Source organism: Micrasema longulum, unplaced genomic scaffold, assembly GCF_059751315.1.
Source record: "Micrasema longulum isolate JH-2025_06_02 unplaced genomic scaffold, ASM5975131v1 h1tg000334l, whole genome shotgun sequence".
In the NCBI taxonomy this organism is placed as follows: Eukaryota; Metazoa; Arthropoda; class Insecta; order Trichoptera; family Brachycentridae; genus Micrasema; species Micrasema longulum.
Window position 1 is genome coordinate 100,831 of NW_028277538.1, and position 22,735 is coordinate 123,565.

Here is a 22,735-nt window from a genome sequence, read left to right on the forward strand (position 1 = left end):
ATTTTTGAAAATCGTATTCCTGCATGATTTGAGCATTAATTGAGTGTTATAATTTTACTGGGCTTAGGGTGCGTCTATATGTATTAATAGGTCGATGGTTTTATTTAAAACACTGAACCTGTTTCTATGGTAATGTAAAAGCATTATAAAGTAAAGTTTTGTAAGTATACTTAATAATCTTTTATCTTATGAGGAAACGCGGTCAGACTTTTCTTTATACAAATGATTCTCGTATTTTCTCCTTGGATTATGGCTCTATTGCAAAATCACTGCTCTAGAGCAATGATTTTTTTTTGCATTTTATATTTTTTTTTAGACATATTTGCCATTGGCGTGTCCCCGTTTATTTGTTTTTTGATGTTTATTATGGAAACTAGGACCATCCAAAAACCCATAATAGCGCCCAGTTGTATCTGCCGTCTTCGGACATACAATGATATACTCTATACAAATACGATAATTTTGTAAAACGGAAAAATTACCAACGCAGAAACAGCAGAAAAAGTACCAGCACTAAAATTTTCAACTTAATATAATTCTAAATAATGATGTTTTTTATATATTTTGCACACGTCTATTTTGAATACAAAGTTTTAGTTTAAGAAGAGTTAATGTATATACAGGGTGCTCTTTAAACCCTGTCACATCCGAAACCACGATGATCAATATAGGCAAGAGAACATATTGGCATATTTAAAAAAAATATTTAGAACAAAGAAAAATTTTAAAAATAAAATATAAAAAATAAATAAATGGTTGCTTACTTCTGCAGGGGAGAAGCGAGGGGGGAGCGGCCGTGTGGTTGAGGGTGTATCAGAATCCCCCCTCCCCCCTCTTCGTTTCGCCCCTGCAGAAGTAAGCAACCATTTATATTTTTTTAATATTTTAGTTTTTAAGATTTTAGTCGTTCTAAAAATTTATTTTAATGTGCCAATATGTTTTCTTACTCATACTGATCATCGTGGTTTTGGATGTGACAAGGTTTAAAGAACACCTGTATATATCCGGCGAACATCCGACCAGTCCAGAAAACACATATCGTACCTTCGCTTAGACAAGGGCACCTTTGGATATTTTAATTAGAGACATTTTAAGCTTTTTGTAGAATCATATCATGTTATTCTGCCAATGTGACAAAAACAGTTTGGCTCTCTGGCGAAATGAGACTGAACTTAATGGGGGAATTTGTTCCTCCATATAAAATGAAGTTTTTAAGGCACATTGGCATACTTAACTCATTTTAAGAATTTTTAATAATTGTGCCCTTGTCTCACCGAAGTTACGATATGTAAATTTATTATACTTATGCCGCTTTCAGCCATCTCCTTTGTCCCATGAATACTATCGCAAGGATTAAAATAATAGTATACTTTGTAAAAAATATGAGATACGACAATATGCGGCCAAAAAAAAATGTCACTACATAGTTGCCAAATGTTTTTTTTTTCGTTGGAACTGAAGACATAATGATATACAGGACAAATATTATACATGATTAAATACTAAAAATCGACGATTTGTGAGTAACGATATTATATGTTGGAGGGATCGGCGTATGACAGAAATATTAAATGTGATTATATTTTATTATGAGCCACCACAGACATTTAGTACAAGTTTCATTGATTTGAGAAAACTGTAACCTTGATGATAAAAAACTGATTACATATTATCAATTTACAAACATGTTTGGTCGTATTGTGTAATACTTCACATATCAATAAATTAATATATTAATATGTGCTACATCTGTATTTCGATCTTCACCGATATTTACAAAATGATTTTCTCTCCATTGACAAAAAGATATCATAACATTATTTATGACATAATGTTATAAAACGTTAATACTAAACTTTTGTTTGGAATTATTTTACGCGTATAATAGTAATACGTATTATTATTTTTTTAAACGAATTTCTTAAACAAAATTTAATGTTTTTAAAATTTATTTTAAGCATGAGAAATAACTATAAAATTTACATTCTATGTTATTTGTAATGCACGTTTTATTTTCGAATTCCAAGACACTTAATAATTAACGCTGCGAACATTTTTACATAATTCGATACCTAAATTAGAAAAGTATTAAAATGAGAGTGAGTGCCGAAAACAGGGAAAACGGTGCACTAAAATCAACCTTGGCAATAAAAGCTTATCACAGGAGGCGAAATTAACCATTCACAATAGAATCCTGGTGCAGATTCTTATGTATGGGGCTGGAAAAACAAGGATGGAAACAACCCGAATGCTGTGTAAATGTATGATAATAATAATACAAATGTCGAGATCTACGCATTAATGTAAGGCTGATTTATTATACTCGTATATGCTTTTATTTAGCATTATCGACATAATCAAGAAATTAGTTCTGCTCTGGTTAAAACATGTAAAGCAAACAGACGGCGAAAGAATGACTAAAAAGATTTACCATACGGATATTGACGGATGCAGAAATCAAGAAAGACCGAGAAAGACATGGCATAACCAAATCCAACAAAAATTTGAAGACAGACAGTCAAATGTCTGAAAAATCAGCGCGCGTGCATGAGAAGATGTGTGTATGTAGAGGAAGCGAGTCCCAATTGCAAAGAAAGAGTGATATAACGTTCTATATTCTCTACCCACTCCTACGGGAAAACGGTGCGTTGGTTTGTTTGTTTGAAAAATAATAAAACGCTTAGAAAAATCAGTTAGATTATAGTAAAAAATATGAATTATTGCGAAGCGTGAGATTGTAGAATATAAATATTGAACGTGTATATGGTATGTAAGCAGGAGCATGTAAAATAAAAAAAACATTGGTTGGCCATCTATAATAAGTTAGGTATCATCTTAGACTTGCTGAGACTAATACCCGTATGCAGAGACAAAACTTAAGGTGAGGAAAGTACATTCTAATCTCAAATGCGGAGAATAACCCGAAGGTGAAGACAATAGAATGTACTTTCCTCATCTTAAGTTTTTTCTCTGCATACGGTTATAATAAATAATATCGTTGGTCGGCGTGCATTACCGCCAATCTACTAAATATACTTTTTACTACTTGCCGCTCTAGCCAGTAGTCTCATCGTTTCCTCCCACGCTAGCCCCTCGCGTCTGTCCGTCCATCTAAGTTCCGTCGAAAATTTGACATCGACGGCCTTCCAGGACGATGGGAGCCCGCAGGTATGAAGAAGAGGCAATTTGGGTCTACTGAAGCATTTGCAGTACGTGTCCAAGTAAGGTCTACCGCTGCACCCTCAAGATGCTAGTTATAAGAGGGTGCTGCGTCGGTTTTTGGACTTTGATGTTCTTTTAATTAACACTGTGCATGCTGTCTGAAACTCTATCATATATTCGGTTTATTTAACTCTTTTGCAATACAATGTAATGCCAGTAATCCTATATGTGCGCGAATCCCGGCACCTTACCAAAACTCAAAACAGTATAAGCTTCCGAGTTTTTAGAATAAGTGCATGAGGAGACTATCAGGTGGTTCGATTTTATACCCAATATTAAAGTCCTAAATACTTAAATAATATCTACGTTAAAAAAAAATAATAAAAAAACCTATTAAAATTATTTAGAAAAAGAAGAAACATCTACGTAAGAATCGAGGCAATAAAACAAATAACGAAAACTTATTTACGTTATACGTATTCATTTTTGGACAGCCGTTAATGTTTTTTTATATTTTTTCAACGACGTATAATAGGGAAATATAGCATACTATGAATACCGGTAAAAATATATGTAATGGATTAAGAATAATTAATTGTATTTTCAAAATAAATATTGATATTGTGGAGAAATGTTTTCATGTTTTCATGTATACCTTTAAAAATATATATAACTAGAAAAGCGCGACACGTTTGGCTCTGAGAGTTGTGATTTGTGACGTCAAGATCCGTGACGATGTTTAAAAATAATTTAAACGGTCAGGAACAAAATAAGCATGAATCGTGACGTATTAGAGGCGTGGCCAATGCAATAACCGTTTTTGCGGGAATTAAAAATATTTTTTATTACTAATAAGTGGCAAAAAAAATATTTTTATGCTTGACAGTATTTCATAGACCTTTATTACTTTAATTTTTTTAAAAAAGAAACGTGGTATTTCCCTATTATGTAGCGTTACAGGTGCGAAATAGATAATATTTAAATTAGAGAACGCTAGCGATCGTTTTACCTTTTTGAACGCCTTTCAAACAAAGTTGTTATTTTGACGTCAATTTGACAGTTAATACTTTTAGGTTATAAGTTGTAGAACCTATACGACCTGTTACCTGTTATGATTTTGGTCTAATACCGGTGTTTTATTTTACGTATTTTAGTTTTTGGTTTGAGATGGTGCAGTTGTAAATATCGAAGCTGAATATTGTCTCAAACAGAGATAATGTAGAACTATTAGTCTCAAAGTGAGAGACAAGTGACTTCGGTTTTATCAAATAAATTAAATACGCGATACAAAAATGTCGGAAGACGAAGTTGAGAGATTTGAAGTAACCGACTTCGACTTGAAAAATGAATTTAATATTAACCGGTCGAGACGTCCAACCAAAGAACAACAAATTTATGGTAGTAAAATATGTATTTCTTGCATGTTTTTCAATAAAATTACACTGCGGCTTAAACAAACATGTAGGTTATGTTGTTAAATATTTTGTTCTTCCAAACATTCGGATTCTCCATCAGCATAAGTATAGAGAAGTGCTTTTCATGAAATATTTATTTTATTGCCTGGGAAACCTGTATAAGAGTAATCACCTGTTTTTAACAATTTATAGTTAACACAATATGTTATTAAGCTGTATGCACTGTTTGGTGTTAATAGGGCCCATTACATGTACAGGTCGGACCGCGGGAGACATGACGCGACATTCCGATCTGTGCACAGATCTGTACGTGTGAAGGCAGATGGCGCTCCGTGGCCCGCAGTCCGATCTGCAACCCCAAAGCGAGATTGCGCCCATATTTTTTTCAGTAAATATGTCAGTTTGGAGTATTTCAGCCATTACAGAGTTTATACCGGTGTAAAGAACTCACCCTTGTCTTTGGAAAATAAAGAGTAAAGATTATTGCAATCGAAATTTACGGAATGCAGTGTATGATGAGCTTGTGGAGTTTATTAAAAAAATGCCACTACTAAATTTTAAATCTTCTAAAGAATGGCAGGTTGCGAGAAATCTTAATGTTAAGACGTCTGTCAGCTAGTTCATCTGGAATGCAGAGTTCCCTTAGATATTCCGGAGCAGAGTTGTGCAGTGACTTACTCATAAGCCAACAGAGTTTGTATTCCAATCTCTGTGGACAACGTAGCCAGTGTGATTCCCGAAATAGTGGAGTGATATGACTGAACTTAAGATTTCAAAAATAAGTCTCTGCGGCATTCAATACAGACCTGCGTAGATACCATTACAATAATCGACGATGAAGTTCGGGGTTTTTTTTATTTGTTAATAGTCTGTTAAACTAAGCCAAAATTAAAAAAATATATATTTATGTATCATATTCTCATCGCTATGGGTTTTTTAAAAGTTTTGTTATTTTTAAATTACTAATCGGTGAGTTGTCTTGACATTTAAAAGTAGAGCCCCGTAGCTACCGAAACAAACTAAACGTTGAAAAAAATGGCTTCCCGGAAACCGGAAATCTATCACTACACATGTCAACGCTGTAATTGTTTTGTTGATTCACAAGAACTTATGACATCATTCAACGCAGTTAATTTTTATGAATTAATTTTGAAACTGCCTTATAATTATATAATATTGTTTTTTTTTGTTTATATTTCTCGATAAAACTCCATAGTTAATGGTTTCGATAAAATTATAAATAAAGTTATTAATAAAACTTCTTTGTTTAGTTTTACTTTTTATTGTTTTGACCAACGAGCGCTTTCGCCTAAGTAGGCATTCAAGACCGGTGAATTGTTTACAACGTTTACAGCGTTTATACTATTTCTAACATAATTTGGGGATAAGAAGATCAAATAAGTATTTTAACAGGGGACAGAAAACATAAATATTTACAACTAGTTTGCCAAACAGTTCATTTTTGGGAGTTATTAGACTGAAATTGGAATTAAGCATTTATTATTTAAAAGGTAGGAAAAGAACACATGGCGAAATACAACTATATAATTATATGCTCTAATTTTAACCGCGTATAAAAAACATTTTTTGCCTCCAATTTCCAATAGCACTGAGCTCCCTCATTAGTCTACGAATTTTCGTGTAATTTTTTCCCCATATTAATTGTATTGATAATTCGCTCGGATTTTAGGAATGTGGGCAGATGACTCGGACGAAGAAGTGGAAAAAGTGAAGAAAAAAAAAGGCAGGAAGCAAAAGGATTATACCACTCCTATAGGTTTCGTAGCAGGGGGGATACAACAGCCAGGAAAACCTAAACCAGGTAATTTTTTTACTGTCTTAGAACGGGGTAAATAACGCTAGTCAGACAGTCAAAGCAACTTTGCATAAATAATAATAATAATCATAGTTTATTGACAAAAATAACAATAACTTTATCTACTACATACACACTTAGGTAATAGATTTCTCTGGATCATGTCTAGTCTGCCTAACTAGGTACAACCTGTTTTAAGACAGAATTTTTTATGCAAAAATAAACAATAACAATACTACCTACTAGTTAATTTACTATACAGTTATACAATATTAATTTATTATTTAGGAATGTATTTTGAGTAAATTTTCCAACAATTTTTTTACAAATTTATTAAATTGAATCCGGGTCATGGTTTTGCAATCTTTGGGTAACAAATTGAACATTTTGGAGCCCAGAAACCTGAAATTTCTTTTCCCGAATTCAGAGTTTGTGATAGACCCCATGACCCATCCTCTAGTTTGACTTCTGGTAGTGCGGGAGTGTTTGTTTTGGGATTTGATAGAATAATTTACTTTCACAAACATTACTATTCTAAAAATATACAATTAAATGTATGATATTATGCATAAGATATGATAATAATAAATAAAAAATATGTTTCTAATCTTCTGTTCTTGTAAGTACACCACCGACTTGTGTCAATAGAATGTGACTCTGTTTTGGGAATTTTTTAATTTATTAATCAATATATTTAATAAATGGTACATGTATTTTTTATTCCATACAAATCTACTTTTATACATCAAATAAATGTTATAACTGTAACTCTCCAAATAAGGAGATTAACTCTTGTGCTTGGAGAGTGACTTACAATGTTATAGTTATTTATTTATTAGAATTTATATAATATTGAATATACGAGTACACGAGAGAAAAAAAAACTTATCGGATATAAAAGGAAAGACAGAAAATAATAATACATTCATACTAATAAGAATTGAATGCAGTTTTTACACTTGTTCAAAATTTTTCTTTAAATTGACTTTGAATTAATTTATTGTTATATTAGTTTTAATAGTTTTTAGTTCATTGGGGAGATTATTGTAATTTTTAACGCCTTTGAAGACGAAGCTATTTTGACCATGATTTGTGTGGAATTTTGGTATCTGAGTGACTTATTCATCTCAAATTCTTTTACTTTTTCTTCTTTATAAATTTGTAATGGAATTTATTTTATAAATAGTGTCTACTGTATGAACTTTAAATAATTAATATAGAATTTCCGTATTGAATGTTGAGCATTATATGGTTATAATTTATTGACTTTTACAGGAGATTCAATGAATCCTTTGTAAAAAATAAACTCATACAATTTTCGCCTGTATAAGATTGCAGAATGCATATTTGAATGATTCATATGAAAACTTTTTTTACTCGCACATAGTACGAGGTTTACTAAAAATTTTAATGAGTTGTACTAACTTTAGATTTCTTTTCTGAATGTTAAACTTACACGACTGTTTGAAATCATATTCCCAAAACTCTTTGGTAACAGAAGTCAAGAATGAGGAGGAACCTGATCCTCTGGTTGTGGTGGATTCCTCAGACGAGGAAGCGCCCCAAGAGGCCCCCGAAGAGCAGATGGCAGGGCTGCGGCGGCGGGGGCCCCCGCTAGCCTCCGCACAGATAGCCGGGGGCGTCGGCAACTGGGAGAAACACACTAAAGGGATTGGAGCTAAACTTCTTTTACAGGTACAACCATTTAATATTAATTACTCGATATACTATAAATTTCAAATGAAATCGTTACGAATAAATTTGTTACAAAAGATATGATATCATATTATTTATTGACTCGGCGTTAACATTGTGGAATAACATATTGAATTGTATAAATAAAACACTTTGTTTTAAGTCCACTGAGTTTATATATTTAACACGACATGTTTCGGACACGCAGTACTTTACAGTAGTTTACGCAGTACAGTTTTTAAATACACCTGTAGATGGACAGTACTGCGTGTCCGAAACATGTCGTGTTAAATATATAAACTCAGTGGACTTAAAACAAAGTGTTTTATTTATACAATTCAATATGATATCAACATAACTGACATATTCTACAATTGATTGTTATCCCGAGTTCCTGTTTGACGCAATAATATAATAACAGTCCTGTCCCTACTATAGATGTCAGCTATTTAATTGAAGTATGGCTTTGAATAAAAGTCAGTTATTCAAAGCCGATTTAGGGATCAAAAAAATACATTTTACGATTCTGATGCGTATTATACCGGCGGACGTTGCGGAGAATTGTTATTTATGATTTGAAGCATAATATTGACATTTAATTGCATTCTCTTTAAAAAGAGTCTAGAAATACTAATGCGATAATTGAATTGTTTCCAGATGGGGTATCAGCCGGGCAAAGGTCTGGGCAAGTCTCTCCAGGGAATGTCAGCACCCGTCACAGCGAGCTTGAGGAAGGGAAGAGGGGCGATCGGGGCCTACGGACCAGAGGTGAGAACGGTTAATATTTGATTTGATATAAGCCGGTCGGTTGATTAGTAGATTGTTGCGATCTACGAAAAGCGGGAAGATCTGTCCCAAAGAATTCCAAGTGGTGCGACGAATTGACTAATCTACTCATTCTGGACATTGGCCCATAAAAACAGTTGCTCTTAGAAGTTTTAATAGATTGCAGATGTTGACTTCTGGTGACATGGTTGGGAACACGAAAAGAAATTGATTGCAACAGAGAAGTGACATCACTTATAGCATTTAGTATTTTGAAAATACATATGAGGTCCATCTCAGTTCTACATTTCTCCAATGAAGACAGATTAAGAGATTGTATAGGAATAAGTACCCCATTGCAATATATATATAGTTCAAAAGTTTTGTTTTTCTTGGACTGAAAATATATAACCCTGTTCCAAGGAACCACAAAACATAAATATACTACTACTTAAAATTTGGAGTCGTTATCTCTGTTTTTTTATTTTAGCTCCTAAAATGTTAAAAAACATTTTTTTTTGCATTTCATAATGTTATAAAGCAGGCTCTGTAGAATGGTCATCTTTTCATGCCTATATAATGAGTCTACTGTAAACTTAAATTATTGAATGTAATATATAATGGTCATAGGGAATGAAATGTTTTGGAAGTAGTATTTTTATTCCACTTTTACATTCATAAAATATTGGTGTCAGGTTAAGATGAAAGCGGGTAAGGAGCCAGTGGAGGCGGCCGTAAAGGGGAAAGAAGAAAAGTCACACCAGTGGAAGAAGTCGCAGAAGCAGCGCTACTTCTACAGGGACGCTGAAGATGTCATACAGGAGGGGAGACCGGCTTCCTCCACTCACACCGAGCAAAGGTATCAATGATAGATACATTTAGTCAGGATGAAGAATTTTTTAAAGCGTAGAATATGGAAAAAGAGGCATTTGAGTGGAGCACTTACATTATTAAAATGAATCTATTTATTAAAACTCTAGAAATGATTGATTGCGTCTGTCCTGTACGGGCTTATTTTGCCCGCCGGTGCAAATTTTTTTTTTTTAGTAAATGTACTTCCGAAGCAAAAAGTTTTGTGACTTGAAAGTATGCGATATTGGTTCATACATTGGATAAAATTTTGGTTTAAAGTTTCACAAATCGGCCGCTAGATGGCAGGATATTTTAATGTTTTTATTTTGCTTATAAAATAATATCTAAATCTAGATTTTCGTGCGGTTTTTGGGAATACAAAAAATTCACGTGATTATTTGGTTTGTGATGAATTGAAAAAAAACTTTAATCACATTTAATTTTTGTGTTCTCACTAGGAATCTTCCATGCACGATTCAAGGGTCTTAACTACTTCACCACGGAGACCGCTGGGATATTTAATATGGTGGTTTTTGAAGTGCTATTCTGAGTGACAGATTATTATTTTTTTTCTTTTTTTTAAATAAATATTTATGTTTTAAGTGTTATTCTGAGTTACTGATTATTCTTTTTTTAAATAAATATTTGTGTTCCTATGATTTACCCAAACTATTTTTATTAAAAAATGAGAACCAAGTTGTGGTAGAGCATGGTGCGATGTTCGGACCTCTGATCCTTGGGTCCGCGACACTAGTTACGGGACCACACCCCGGTTCATTATTATATTTAGATTGATCCTAACAGCAAAAAATAAATTGTGAGGCTCAAAAGGGTGAAATTTCACAGTGCCCAAGATTCTAATAATTCAAATGAGATTAATTCAAACGATAAAGCGAGGCCCGAAGGGCTGAATTTCTTAGCATGTAACAGTCGGCTGTGCCTGATAGTATTGATTTATTTTATCAAATGTGGACTCAGTCAGGGGTCTTCAGGCCACTGTAGATAGCCTAGGTAACTCCGCATCCATGGGTATAAAAATCAATATTCATGCCTTGATGCCCAAAACCCCTTGGCTGTCAAACCAAGACATCGAAAGGGTCGAGAGTTTCAAATACCCAGGAGTTATCTTTCAAAAAGAACTGAGAGTGTGGCTAGAAATAGCAGGCGCCACATTCAACAGTATGAAGGCTGTCTGGAGATCGGATATTTACTCAGTGAAAACCAAATGCCGTCTCACCGGAAGACCACTGAAAAAATGGAAGGATGGATAGGAACCCATCTCATACGAGAACAACCCTCGGAGAACAGACTGGTCTACAGCAAGGAAGAAGAAAACGTAGATTAGAATCTTGTATTTTAATATTTTTTTGTTTAACAGCGCGGCCTTGGCTCGGGTGCCAGTGATAGACATGCGCGGGCCGGAGAAGCGCGTGCTGAGCGGCTATCATGCTCTGCGCGCCGCGGCTCCGCGCTATGAGGACGTCCCGCGCCGGGAGTGCCCCCATCTGGCGCTCCCCGAGCTGCTGCATAACCTCAACCTCCTTGTCAACATGTGTGAACAGGTCTGTAATCTATAACATATTACAACAGAAAAGGGGAACACTTTAGAGAAGGAAATATGGAAGTCCAGGCATTTACAGGCCTACGATTCGTCTTTGGCTGATTTGAGTGGCCACTTTGCACACTGTAACATTCACCACTTTTCCGCTGGACGTATCGATACAAATTTCTATGGAGACAAGTGACTCTAGGGTTTCAAAATATTCCCAAAGATTAAAATATATACATTGATGGACTTGAAATTAATTAACGAACCCTTTATGGCATCACGTGACAAACAATTTCATTGCTTACAAAATCGAAAATAAATCCCAAAATTTATTTTAAATTAAAGTTACGCCACAGATAAATACCATTCAATGCAATGAGGAAGTTCAGTGGTTTTTTTTTATTTGTTAATAGACTATTAAACCAGAGGACCAGACAGACGTCCTGCCCGAACGTTGGCTTGCCAGCTATTACCTTGGAAAAATAATTTTCATTGATAAGTATGTACCTAGGTACTTGTTTATGATTGAATTCCATTAAAAATTATTAATATTCAAGTATTGAATTTAAGCAGGTACCTAGGTACTTGTTTATGGTTGAATTCCAAAACATAAAATAATTATTTTTCAAATATAGAATTCTTTTTGCGAATGTCAAACTCGGCTCTTCTCACCAATAGGGGTGCACTTTATTTATGAATGCGATTTTCAAAAATGTATTGAATGCCAGTTAATATTATTTTGATTTTACCAAAAATCCAGTAAAACAAAATAAATGGGAAGAAATTACAAGGAATATAAAGAAAAAATCTGATTGGGATCCATAAAAAGCTAATTTTGTTTGTAAACATTCAAAAACAAACTTTTTTAAACACAAAAAAAACAAGATTTATGCTTATAACTTATTTTTTACAGATTCGATTGAAAATTTTAATATATACGAACTCACGCACAGCGCAAAGATCTATGTTTTGCTGAAAACCGCACGTAAATCGGTTAAGCCGTTTCGGAGGAGTTCAGTGACATCGCACGTACAAAAGAATTTTATATATAAAGATTATCAACGCTACGATTTTTCAATGTTTTTGTATTTGTGAAATAACTCCGCCTGTGACATCAGAGGTTCTCTTTCGCTTATTCTCGATCAGTTCTGCTCATTGGTCCATTCACAGCTAACAAACCGGAAATCTTACATAACTCTCTTATCATTGGTTGATTCATATGAACCAGTCACGTCGTTCAAAGCAGTCCGTTTTTATTCAAATGTTTTTTTTAACATTTTTAGGAAACTTTGGGGTACAATTTGATGCTCCAATTTTTACCGCGCACAAGAAAACATTTATTGTATCCAATTTTCGTAGGGCTGAAGTTCCTCATTTACCTTTCTGAACATGGTCTTTGGCTTCGCTCTTCTCAGGCGAGAACACTTTCCATTCCTGAACATAGCACATCATTTTTCAGCCATTCTTTTTCCGTCCAAGCTGAGACTTTGGAATGAGCTACCTCTTCATATAAAAATGTACCTTTTCTAGCCACCTTTAAGAAACGCCTGAGACATTATTATATATCCCCAGAATCCTGAACTCCTTGAGGTTTTACTTCTTTTTTCTCTCAAATATACATTTTTATCCCTCCTTGGTTCCTCTTTCTCTCTCCTTCCAAACTCATTATCTGATCCCACATTTTCCTCATCATTTAATACGTATGTGTTATTATTTGCCGAAAGCTATTAAAACATCAGTTATTTTTTTATTTTAAAGAAGTTGAGTTATAAAGAGTTAGTTAATTCGATGGAATACTTTTTCAGGATATTATAGACTGCTCCGGAGAAGGGCAGACAGCAGAAGACCGGCAAGTGGTGCTAGAGAGGGACATGCGCACCCTGCAGGAGACCATGAGCGAGGGGGACAAGGAGATCGCCGTGATGGAGAGCATCCTCAGCCAGGTGGAACTCCTGAAGAAGCCGGACCTGTGTCTGGATGATGCCTACCGAGTGTTCAGTACCATCCAGGTTAGATTTTATTAGCATATGGTAATAGTTAACTTACTAACATCATCGGGTCAAGAGCAATAAAATATAGACACGATCTGGACTTTTTAGGTGTAAGTCTCTCTAGATTTAAACAATCACTAAATAGACCAGATCTTGTCTTGAGGTAGTAATTATTATTAAATTTTTGTCCTAGCTTTAATTTTCTTTAGTTGCATTTATTTAAATTGTACATATTATAAAGAAATGTATAGTAATGTAATAGAAATGTGAGACTTTAGAAGATCCTAAATAATGGTCAATGTGGCTGTGCCCCACAAAACATACATCACTGAATTCGAGCATATATTTGCAAATAAATTACTGGAAAAAAATATTATTCCCTATTCCATCTCGACTCTAACAACAACTTTATTTTTAGCAAAGTTGTTTAGGACTGGAATGATTTGCCAAATTCGGCTGTGAATCCCTCTATCGTAAATAAGATTGAAAACTGATTAGATGTTTTTAAAAATAGTCTAAAGATTTCAAAGTTTCAAACTGTATTAATTTTCTGAATAAATATATTGTTATAATTATTTTAAGTGGAACGAGCAGCTTTTAAAAATGCTTAAATCTATTTAAACTACATTTAGCTGTTGGTGTTCCAAAACAAATCTACCCTAAGTTATTTACATTACACGTTGAAACCACCTCTTGTGACAGCTTATTCCAACCATCAACAGCCCTATCTCTCAGAAAATGCTTCCGTGATTATAGATTGAATCTGGTTTTCTCCAGCCTGAGAGCGACTTCGAATACAGATGCCAATTCTACGACGGTCATGGAGAGGGTGTTTTTCTTACGGTCGACGTGGAATTTAAACAATAAAAGTTTCCAATGATTACTCCTGTAAATGGGTACTTCGGATGAGTTAATACATCTCTTGTAGGGGACAGATGTAGTGCCCATTTATGATTAAGTTATTTATTATTTGCAGTCTTTGCTGATACTCCCATATCTCCCTTACTGCATTGTTTCAAAAAAAAATCTAACACGCGTAATTGTGAACTTATAGAATTTGTGGAGGAGTATAAGTATTTGGGTATTTTTATTGATCATAATTTTAAATGGGATCGTCATATATTTAAACTTTGTGATCGATTGCGGACTCCTGTGAGTACTTTTTATAAGTTATTTTTTATTTTGCCTAAAATAACTCTTAAAATTATTTATTTTTCTTTAGTAGAATCAATAATAAGATATGGTATAAAGTCGTGGGGACATTCGACTAAAACTAATATTAAAATGATCCAGGGTCTACAGTATTCTATAGTTAGGCGAATTGTACCTGCAGAGATTTACGAACAAAGAAGTAATAATGATCTCCTGTACAAAACAATCAAAACTCTGCCTGTTCGAGGACTACTGTGGCTTTGCATCATTTTGGAACAATTCAATAGTAATACATTCAAGTTTCTTCTCAAACATAACCATAATACACGCTTCACGTCTAATGATGGCTTGGTAGTACCAAAAGTATGTAATAAATATGGAAATAGAACTCTCAAATATTTAGTACCTAGAATTTTTAATTTATTACCAAAAGAACTTAAATTTAACTCACATTGTAACAAGAGCAAAATAAGAGAGTGGCTACTCGATCAAGAGTTTATATATGAATAGTAGCCTAGGTGTAAATATTTTAATTTTTCATATATTTTCTTGTATTTAAAAAATAAATTTATATATTATTATTTGTATAAACATGTTTATTCTGATTAATTAATTAATCAATTATGGATAACTTATATAGCGCCATTTTCGTAATAAAATACCTCAAGGGCGCTTTACATGGTGATTCTATTGTTAAGTTAATTTAATTGAAGCTTTTAAATTTGTAATTTAATTAAAATAATTTATTTTGTTGTCACGTGCTACGGATTTATTCAAATGATTTAGATCTTTTCGGCTGTTAATTTTTAACTGTTATTCATTGTTTTTATAAATGTAAATAATATTATTAAGTCAGTATAAATATAATCTTCACCAACAAGCTACAAAAAGTGGCTTGGTGGGATTTTAGTTTTAGTAAAAATATAACAAGTGAATTTTTTTTTAAATTGTAAAAATGTATAATTATGCTATTAAATAAAAAAAAAGTATCCAAACAGTTTTTGAACTGGTTGACCGAAATGGCATAGACAAACTTGGCTTAGCAATTTATTCTAGTCAGAAATCTTGACCTTTACTTTACTGGAAAGGAAGTTTTTCTGTTTTCTTTTGAAGAGGAATTGGGGACGATAGAACTTCCAATTATGACCCCATAAATTGGTGTTAATTTTTGCATCTCGTGCAGGGGGCAGTCATAGTAATCATTTAGTATCTTATAAGTTTCTATCAAGTCCTCTCTCTTCCGTCGTTCTTACAACGATTTGAGACCTAGTGCTTTTGATCTAACGCGGAAAGACATCCTTTCGAGTAATTTGGGGATTTTCGTAGCACATCTTTGGACTTTCTCCAGTACCTTGATTCTTGGTTCCTTAATTTTTTGATTTGAAACATTTTTTGACATGTCTCATTTCTCGGCCTTCCCAGAGCAGGCACCCTGTGGAGTACGCCAGCCTGGGGCTCGGGAGCAGCGCGGGTAGCAGCGCCGCCCTGGGCGGGCTACTGGGGGCCACGCTGGCCGCCTGGCGCCCCCTGCGAGAGCCCGAGGCTCCTCTGCGCCTGCTGGGACAGTGGACCCCCCTACTGTCAGCGCAGGCCTTACAGGAGCTGTTCTGGCAGCCCTGGCTGGAGCAGCTCACCATCGCAACACAGTGAGATCCTTTATTATTTATGTTCAAAGCATTAACTTTGTGGTCAAACGTTTTAATTAATGTTAGTGAATATTAGTATTTAATCACCTACTGATTTTTTATGTCTGTCGGTAAGTGGTTAAATACTAATATTTAATAACATTAGTTAAAATGTTTACATAAAAACTTTATTTAATTATTGCGTTTTTTCAGTGAGTGGGATGTGCGAGACCCCGGGCCCATGCTAAGTGTCGTGCAGGCGTGGTGGAGCGTAGCTCCCGAGCGGGAGAAGGGCGCAGCCCTGCGCTGCGCGGTGGTGCCCCGCCTGGCCGGGGCCGCTGCCGTGTGGGACCCCACCGTAGACACGCTACCCTTGCACCACTGGGTGCTCCCCTGGCACGTTTATGCGGGTACCTACTCAACTTCTTTACTATCTATGTACTAAAAACTAAAATAAAGTCGAAGTACTGGCTAAGTGTACAAAGTATATCCAGTAATTTTATTTGAGAACGATTGATATTGAGAAGAAGTCGATGCCGCTATCAGTTAGCCGACCGTTGTGTAAGCTTCACGGTGCTTGTTTGAAATGCCGAATAAAATTGAAAATCCTACCGCTTGCGAGATAAGATCTAATTCGTTTTTCTTGATGTGAAGACTAGTAAACCAGTCGACATTCATTAGCAGATCTGTGAGGAGTACGTAGAAAATGTGATAATTAAAAAAAAAAAAAAAAATTGAGAAAAGAAATATTTGCGTTCTTATGATTTACCCAAATATTTAATTTTTAGAGCCATTTTCAACGAGTTGTAAATAACTCACTATTAGAAAGTGGGAATCAAGTTGGGGTAGAGTGGGATTCGAACTACGGAACATTGGTCCATGAGTCCGAGACACTAGCCACAGGACCACAACCCGATTTTATGTGGTACGGAGACGGGCGAGACAGTTCAATGAACGTCTTGGTAATATGCGCGATGATGAAGGAAGTGGGCAATGAAACATTTATTTAAAAAAGTGTTTTTACACTAGAATATTTCACAGTTCCCGAACTGGCACGTGAAGCGTAAGACTGAGCATCTTACCTTCATGTAACAAAAAAAATGTGATCAAGATACTCTTTGATTGGTGTACCAATGCAGTGCCCTATGCACTTTTAGGGGTGGAAAAGGAATTGAATTGAATTGATTATATTGTAAGTTATAACTAGTTGTTTAAGTTTTTATTTACAACTATCTAAATAAATACATCACATTCATGTGTAAAGGTGTTTCATCATTTGCCCCATAGGGGCTCTAGTGATAACCCTCACTTGATTTCGGCTAAGTTTTATTTCAGGACGAAAGCGAGGAGCCATTTGAGAGTATACAAGTGACAATCCTCACTTGGACATCTTTCCCACGATGCCCGAGTGTTTAAACGTTCCGTCCTTTGCAGGGGAGCTTCTGGAGGAGAGCGTGTACCCGGGGCTGCGGGCGCGGCTGGGACGCGCGCTGGCCGCGTGGCACCCGGCGGACGGCTCCGCGCGCGCCCTGCTGCAGCCCTGGGCCTCCGCCTGGGCCCCCGCGCTGCCCGGCCTGGCCGCGTTGCACGTTCTGCCCACACTGGAGGCCGCCATGCGCGCTATGCCCGTGGGGCCCGACGCCACCCCTGAGGGTAACACATTTTATTTTTTAAATTATTTTTGTTTAAGTAATAATATGACTCAAGTTTAGATAGCGTCACGGCGGGGTATGGCATATTTTGTTAGACAATATGTACATATCGCACCTTTAGACCTAACTCAAAAAAAGCTTAAAATAAGTTAAGATCATAAAACGACTTCACTGAACACTATCCATCTTTCTGCATTAAAAAAAATGAAACGTTCGGGTGGGAATAGGACAAAACTGTTACATCGGTCTCTTTGTTACTCAGAGAATTTAGGCTCCGTGTCAGTACGGAAGCGACGCTATTGTGTTGTGTTTATATTGTTGTGTGAAGGACGCAACGCAGACAAACATATAGTGGCCCAAAGCTGGTTGAGTCGATTTTATTCTGATACAAAAGGCAACTTTACTTTATTTTTTTAAGTATTAAAACTACCAATTTAGTTTTCTGATTGTTTTGTTCCGACTTACCGATAATCTTAGTGACTTATTCAAGTTTATGTAATTTTGTGAATAAATAAAAACATGTGTTTGGTGACCTGATCTGACCTAATAAAAATTATGTCATTATCTTATTTATCAAAGTGCATTTGTTTGTTTTTTTTAATCTAAAAATAAACTAAGACCCATTAAATAAATGTCTTGTTTAAACTTATAATATTTTATTTTTTTTACACTTTTTTATCATAGATTCAGAGCTGAAAGCTTTCGGTATAATTTTTAACTCAAATTTGGTGCTTACTCCGAAACAATTCGAAGGTGCCGCAATTTACATTCTTCTTTTGCAGTTTCCCAAAAAGTTGATTTTTTGAGTTTTAAATTTTTGAAACCTGGAAAAAAAACTTTTCATACAACCTTTTCAAGATCAAATATAAAAGAAAGTCAACTTTGCATTTTTCACACATTTTTTTAAAGTTCTTTATTTTGAATCTTGAAATAGGGCACACATAAACTGTTAAGTAAATAACAGCATTTATCGATACTATTCCTGGCCGATTACCTTTTGTTCCCATCCTTCCTTTGACCTATCCTTATGGTACCTACCTAACATCAAGATAGAAGATATTCAAAATTAGAAGATTCGGATTTAGAACCAAAACCAAACAACATTTTTGACTTGACATAAAATCGGATAAAAAGTGGTTGGAATCGTCGCGCGTCGTGGAAAACATTGCTATATTTTATAGTTCATTTTGTGATCCAGTGCCAGAAATTGAAGAACATTCAGATTATATTAAAGGTAGGTATCCATTCCATGTTCCTGTCCTTTCTCAAATATTTCCAAATCACAAAACTGAATGAAATTTGTCTTTCATTTACAGTCCGCCTTTTTGTTAACATAAACATATTCTTACATGTGCTCTAATAATTACAATGTACATATATTTAATTTAAAAGTTATTTAACACATATTTCTTAACTTTCTGCTTGAATTTCGATAATTTTTTTTCTTAAATGTTTTTTCCCCTTTATATTTTTTTACAGCCTTGTATAAAATGAAATTTTGAAACTTCACCTTTTTTCTACATGGGAGTCTAATTTTTACCCTTTATCTGGTATTGCGATCATGTTCATGTTGGCTTTGATAATTTTTTTTCCAGAATTATGTGTTTTTTTAAAATTAATAATATTATACACAAACATATTATTTGCTTATATGGAAGTACTTTTAATTAATTTAACATCAAATTTACACTTGTGTATCGGGTTTTTTTTCAAAATTATTCTTAAAGTTTTGTTTTGTAATATGGTCAGTTTGTTTAAATTTTCTTGGTTTGATAAAAATACGTTGATCTACGATCCCGACGAAATGATTACTTTGACTGCCCCCTGCATGAGATGTATTGGGTCGTAGTCCCGTGGCTGTGTTGCGAACCCACGGATCAGAGATCAAAGTTCGAACCCCCCCCTACCCCGACTTGATTCTCATTTGCCAATAGTGAGTTATGTACAACTCGTTGAAAACGGTCCTAAAATTGAAATTTAGGGTAAATCAAATATTTCTAATTACTAAAATTAAAATCCCGACACCAATTTATGGAGTCATAATTGGAAGCTCTATCGTCCTAAATTCCATCTCAATTGGCTATTTATTCCAGTCTAAAACCACCACGCTGGATCGAGGTGGAATCGGGGACGATAGAGCGTCCAGTTATGCCCCGTAAATTGTTGTTGGGATTTAATTGATATGTAGACCCCGTATAGAAGGATTTTGTCTGTGATTCCAGAAAGCTGGGGCTGGTGCTCCAGTTGGCAGGACCTCCTGGGACCCCGGGCGCTGGCGGCCGCCGCCGGGCGAGCGCTGCTCCCGCGCTGGCTGCAGGCGCTGGCCGCTTGGCTCAACCGTCGGCCCCCGCACTCGCTCCTCATACAGCACTACAGCGCCTGGAAGGTGAATTAAAATAAACACTTCGTTTTTTATCACTTATTTTTATTTGATTACAAACATGTTTCGAAGATACACAAGCTCCCTTACCAAGGTATAAATTAGTAATTAAAATTATCCTATTTTATAATTTTAACAGTGTCTACTAAATACTTAACCTAAAACAAACATAATTATACGATACACTAGTCTGCAGCATACTAGAATGCTGTTCCATAATTTGGGACCCTTCTGAATCAAACCACATCCTGAAATAGAGAAGGTTCAAAAGTGAGTTTTGCGATACTTATATATTAAAGAAAATAATAATTATCCATTCTTGTATCCGTCATCATTTCCAGCAGGGAGGCTGGATTACAACACCCTCGAATCTCGTCGTCAAATTTTTCTTGGGAAACATTTTTATAAGCTGCTTTCTGGAAGCATATATAATCCAAATCCGCACTCCCAGTTCTTTTTGAAAGCTGCCATTTTCTGTAACATGTACTCCCAGGTATTTGAAACTCTCAACCCTTTCATATTCATTTATACTATAGAAATATAGATTCTCATCCAACCCCAGGAAGAACTTCCCGACAAACCGAGTTGTGGAGAAATGGAATGGCCTTCCCGAGAAAGCGATTGGTGCTAGTTCAGTGAATGTTAACTAGATGCACATAGCAATGTATAATGTTTAATAACCATGTACTTGTACACTTGATATACACGCATCAGCTTAATAGCTGCTAGTCTATTATTATTAATAATAATAATAAAACATTCATTTATCTGAATATATAAGTCTAGAAATATCCAGGGCTTATGACCTGTCATTAGCTGGTTTAAGCAGCCGCTTTACACTGTGTAACATTCACCATGCTGCCTATGTTTAAACATCTGTATTCCTTTAATTATTCCATCTGTTGAAACCTTTATTCGTGCTGGTGAGATTCCGATTTAATTGTTCGCCAAGAATACGATATTGACTTATTCTGCAAAATATTTCATTAATTTGTTTACAAATCTACACACTTCTTGATTTTGCAGGTGTTGCCTAGTAAGGTACCGCATTACTATCTCTCTATAGTCCTTAAAATGTAACATGATTAGAATGACAGTTGTCAGAAAAAGTGACGACATAACTTTGTAGTAACGTCAAAGGAGTTATTTATATTGACACGCGAAAAATCATTTGTATCGGGCGTGTTAATTTATTTTTTTAATACAATGCTTGAAACATAAATCAACATTAATTTATAAAATCAGCTTTAAAACTAAAATAAACCTAATTATTAACGACGTTCTTATAAGGTTACATCATTTAGAGATGGGACAAATTGATCAATGTAAATTGATCGAATAGAAAAATAATTCATTAGATGTTGTTCATGAAAAAAGTATAAATGTCTCATTTTTTGGTGAATAATTGTGTTAAATACACTATAATAGGCTTGTTTTTGCGTTTTTTATATCAGTTTTCGGAAACAGAGTTTCATGATTGCATGAAATAACTGATAAAATCGATTTGATCACTGATCAGTAATTTCCCATCACTATATTTTAAGGACTATAGTTTTGTAGGTGGATAAATAAAAAGCTATTGGGGGTACAAATAAAAGAAAAAAAAAAAAAACTACAATGTTGTTTTGAAAAGAACTTTAGACAAGCGGCGCCCGTCATTGTCTCGTCATGTGCCTGACCCGTCTGCTGGAGATCTCTAAAGCCTCGCACAATTCTCTGGAGCATTTATTTGTTCATATATACGCCCAATGGGCATTTTTAAGGACATTTTACATAGTTAAACTACTGGGGAGTTTTACTCAATTCTGACCTTTCTCTTGACGCTCAAATTAGTAGAACGATAAGTTCATGCTTCTACCAGCTGAGACAAATTAAATGCATACGCAAAAATTTGCCGGTTGATGCCGCCCGTCAATTAATAAATGCGTTTGTAGTGTCTACATAAAAATATTTTTTTTGCCACTTATTACTAACAAAAAAAATATTTTTAATTCCTGCAAAAACGGTTATTGCATTGGCCACGCCCCTAATACGTCACGATTCATTTTTATTTGTTCCTGACCTTTAAATTTGATTAGAACATTGTCACGAATCTTGACGTCACAACTATCAAGGCAAAATATGTCGCGTTTTTCTACAGATGTATTTAAAAAAGAATATCTTTTAAATTTATGAAAACATTTCTCCACAATACCCAACACCATGAATGCATAGTTATTTGATTGACTATATTGCAGAACATGTTCTCGAGTGAGCTGCACCGCGAAGTGGAGTTCTCGGAAGCGTTCCGCAAGGCGCTCGACATGATGAACCGCTCGCTGGACCCGGCGGGCGCGCCGCAGACCGCGAGCGCGGCGCCGCCCCCGCCCCCGCCGGCGGCGCCGCCGATCCGCACGGCCGCCATCGCCGAGTCGCTGGCCGCCGACCGCCAGCAGCTGTCCTTTTCCGAGCTGCTGGCGGCGCGCTGCGGCGCGCGCGGCGTGGCGCTGGCGCCGCTGCCGGGCCGCGCGCGCGACGGCCGCCCCGTGCTGCGCGTGGGCGCCGCGCTGCAGTGCTACGTGCTGCGCAACGTGCTCATGTACTCGGCCGACCTCGGCCGCACCTTCCAGCCCATCTCCCTGGAATCGCTCGTCCAGCTGGCCGCCGAACACTCCTAGTCTCCTATTATATCTCAATTGCGA

At 35.6% G+C, this 22,735-nt stretch overlaps 1 protein-coding gene across 1 annotated transcript; it reads left to right on the forward strand.

Annotated features, from left to right (window-relative positions):
- Window positions 1-4,224: 4,224 nt before the first annotated feature.
- Window positions 4,225-22,711, forward strand: sip1 (septin interacting protein 1). The gene is made up of 12 exons (XM_088225186.1): window positions 4,225-4,560; window positions 6,268-6,399; window positions 7,892-8,088; window positions 8,746-8,856; window positions 9,549-9,712; window positions 11,084-11,267; window positions 13,060-13,263; window positions 15,820-16,043; window positions 16,236-16,432; window positions 17,457-17,675; window positions 19,897-20,060; window positions 22,292-22,711. Exons 1-12 carry the CDS (start codon window positions 4,455-4,457, stop codon window positions 22,709-22,711), a joined length of 2,322 nt encoding a protein of 773 aa, XP_088081312.1. The 5' UTR covers window positions 4,225-4,454.
- The last annotated feature ends 24 nt before the right edge of the window (window positions 22,712-22,735 follow it).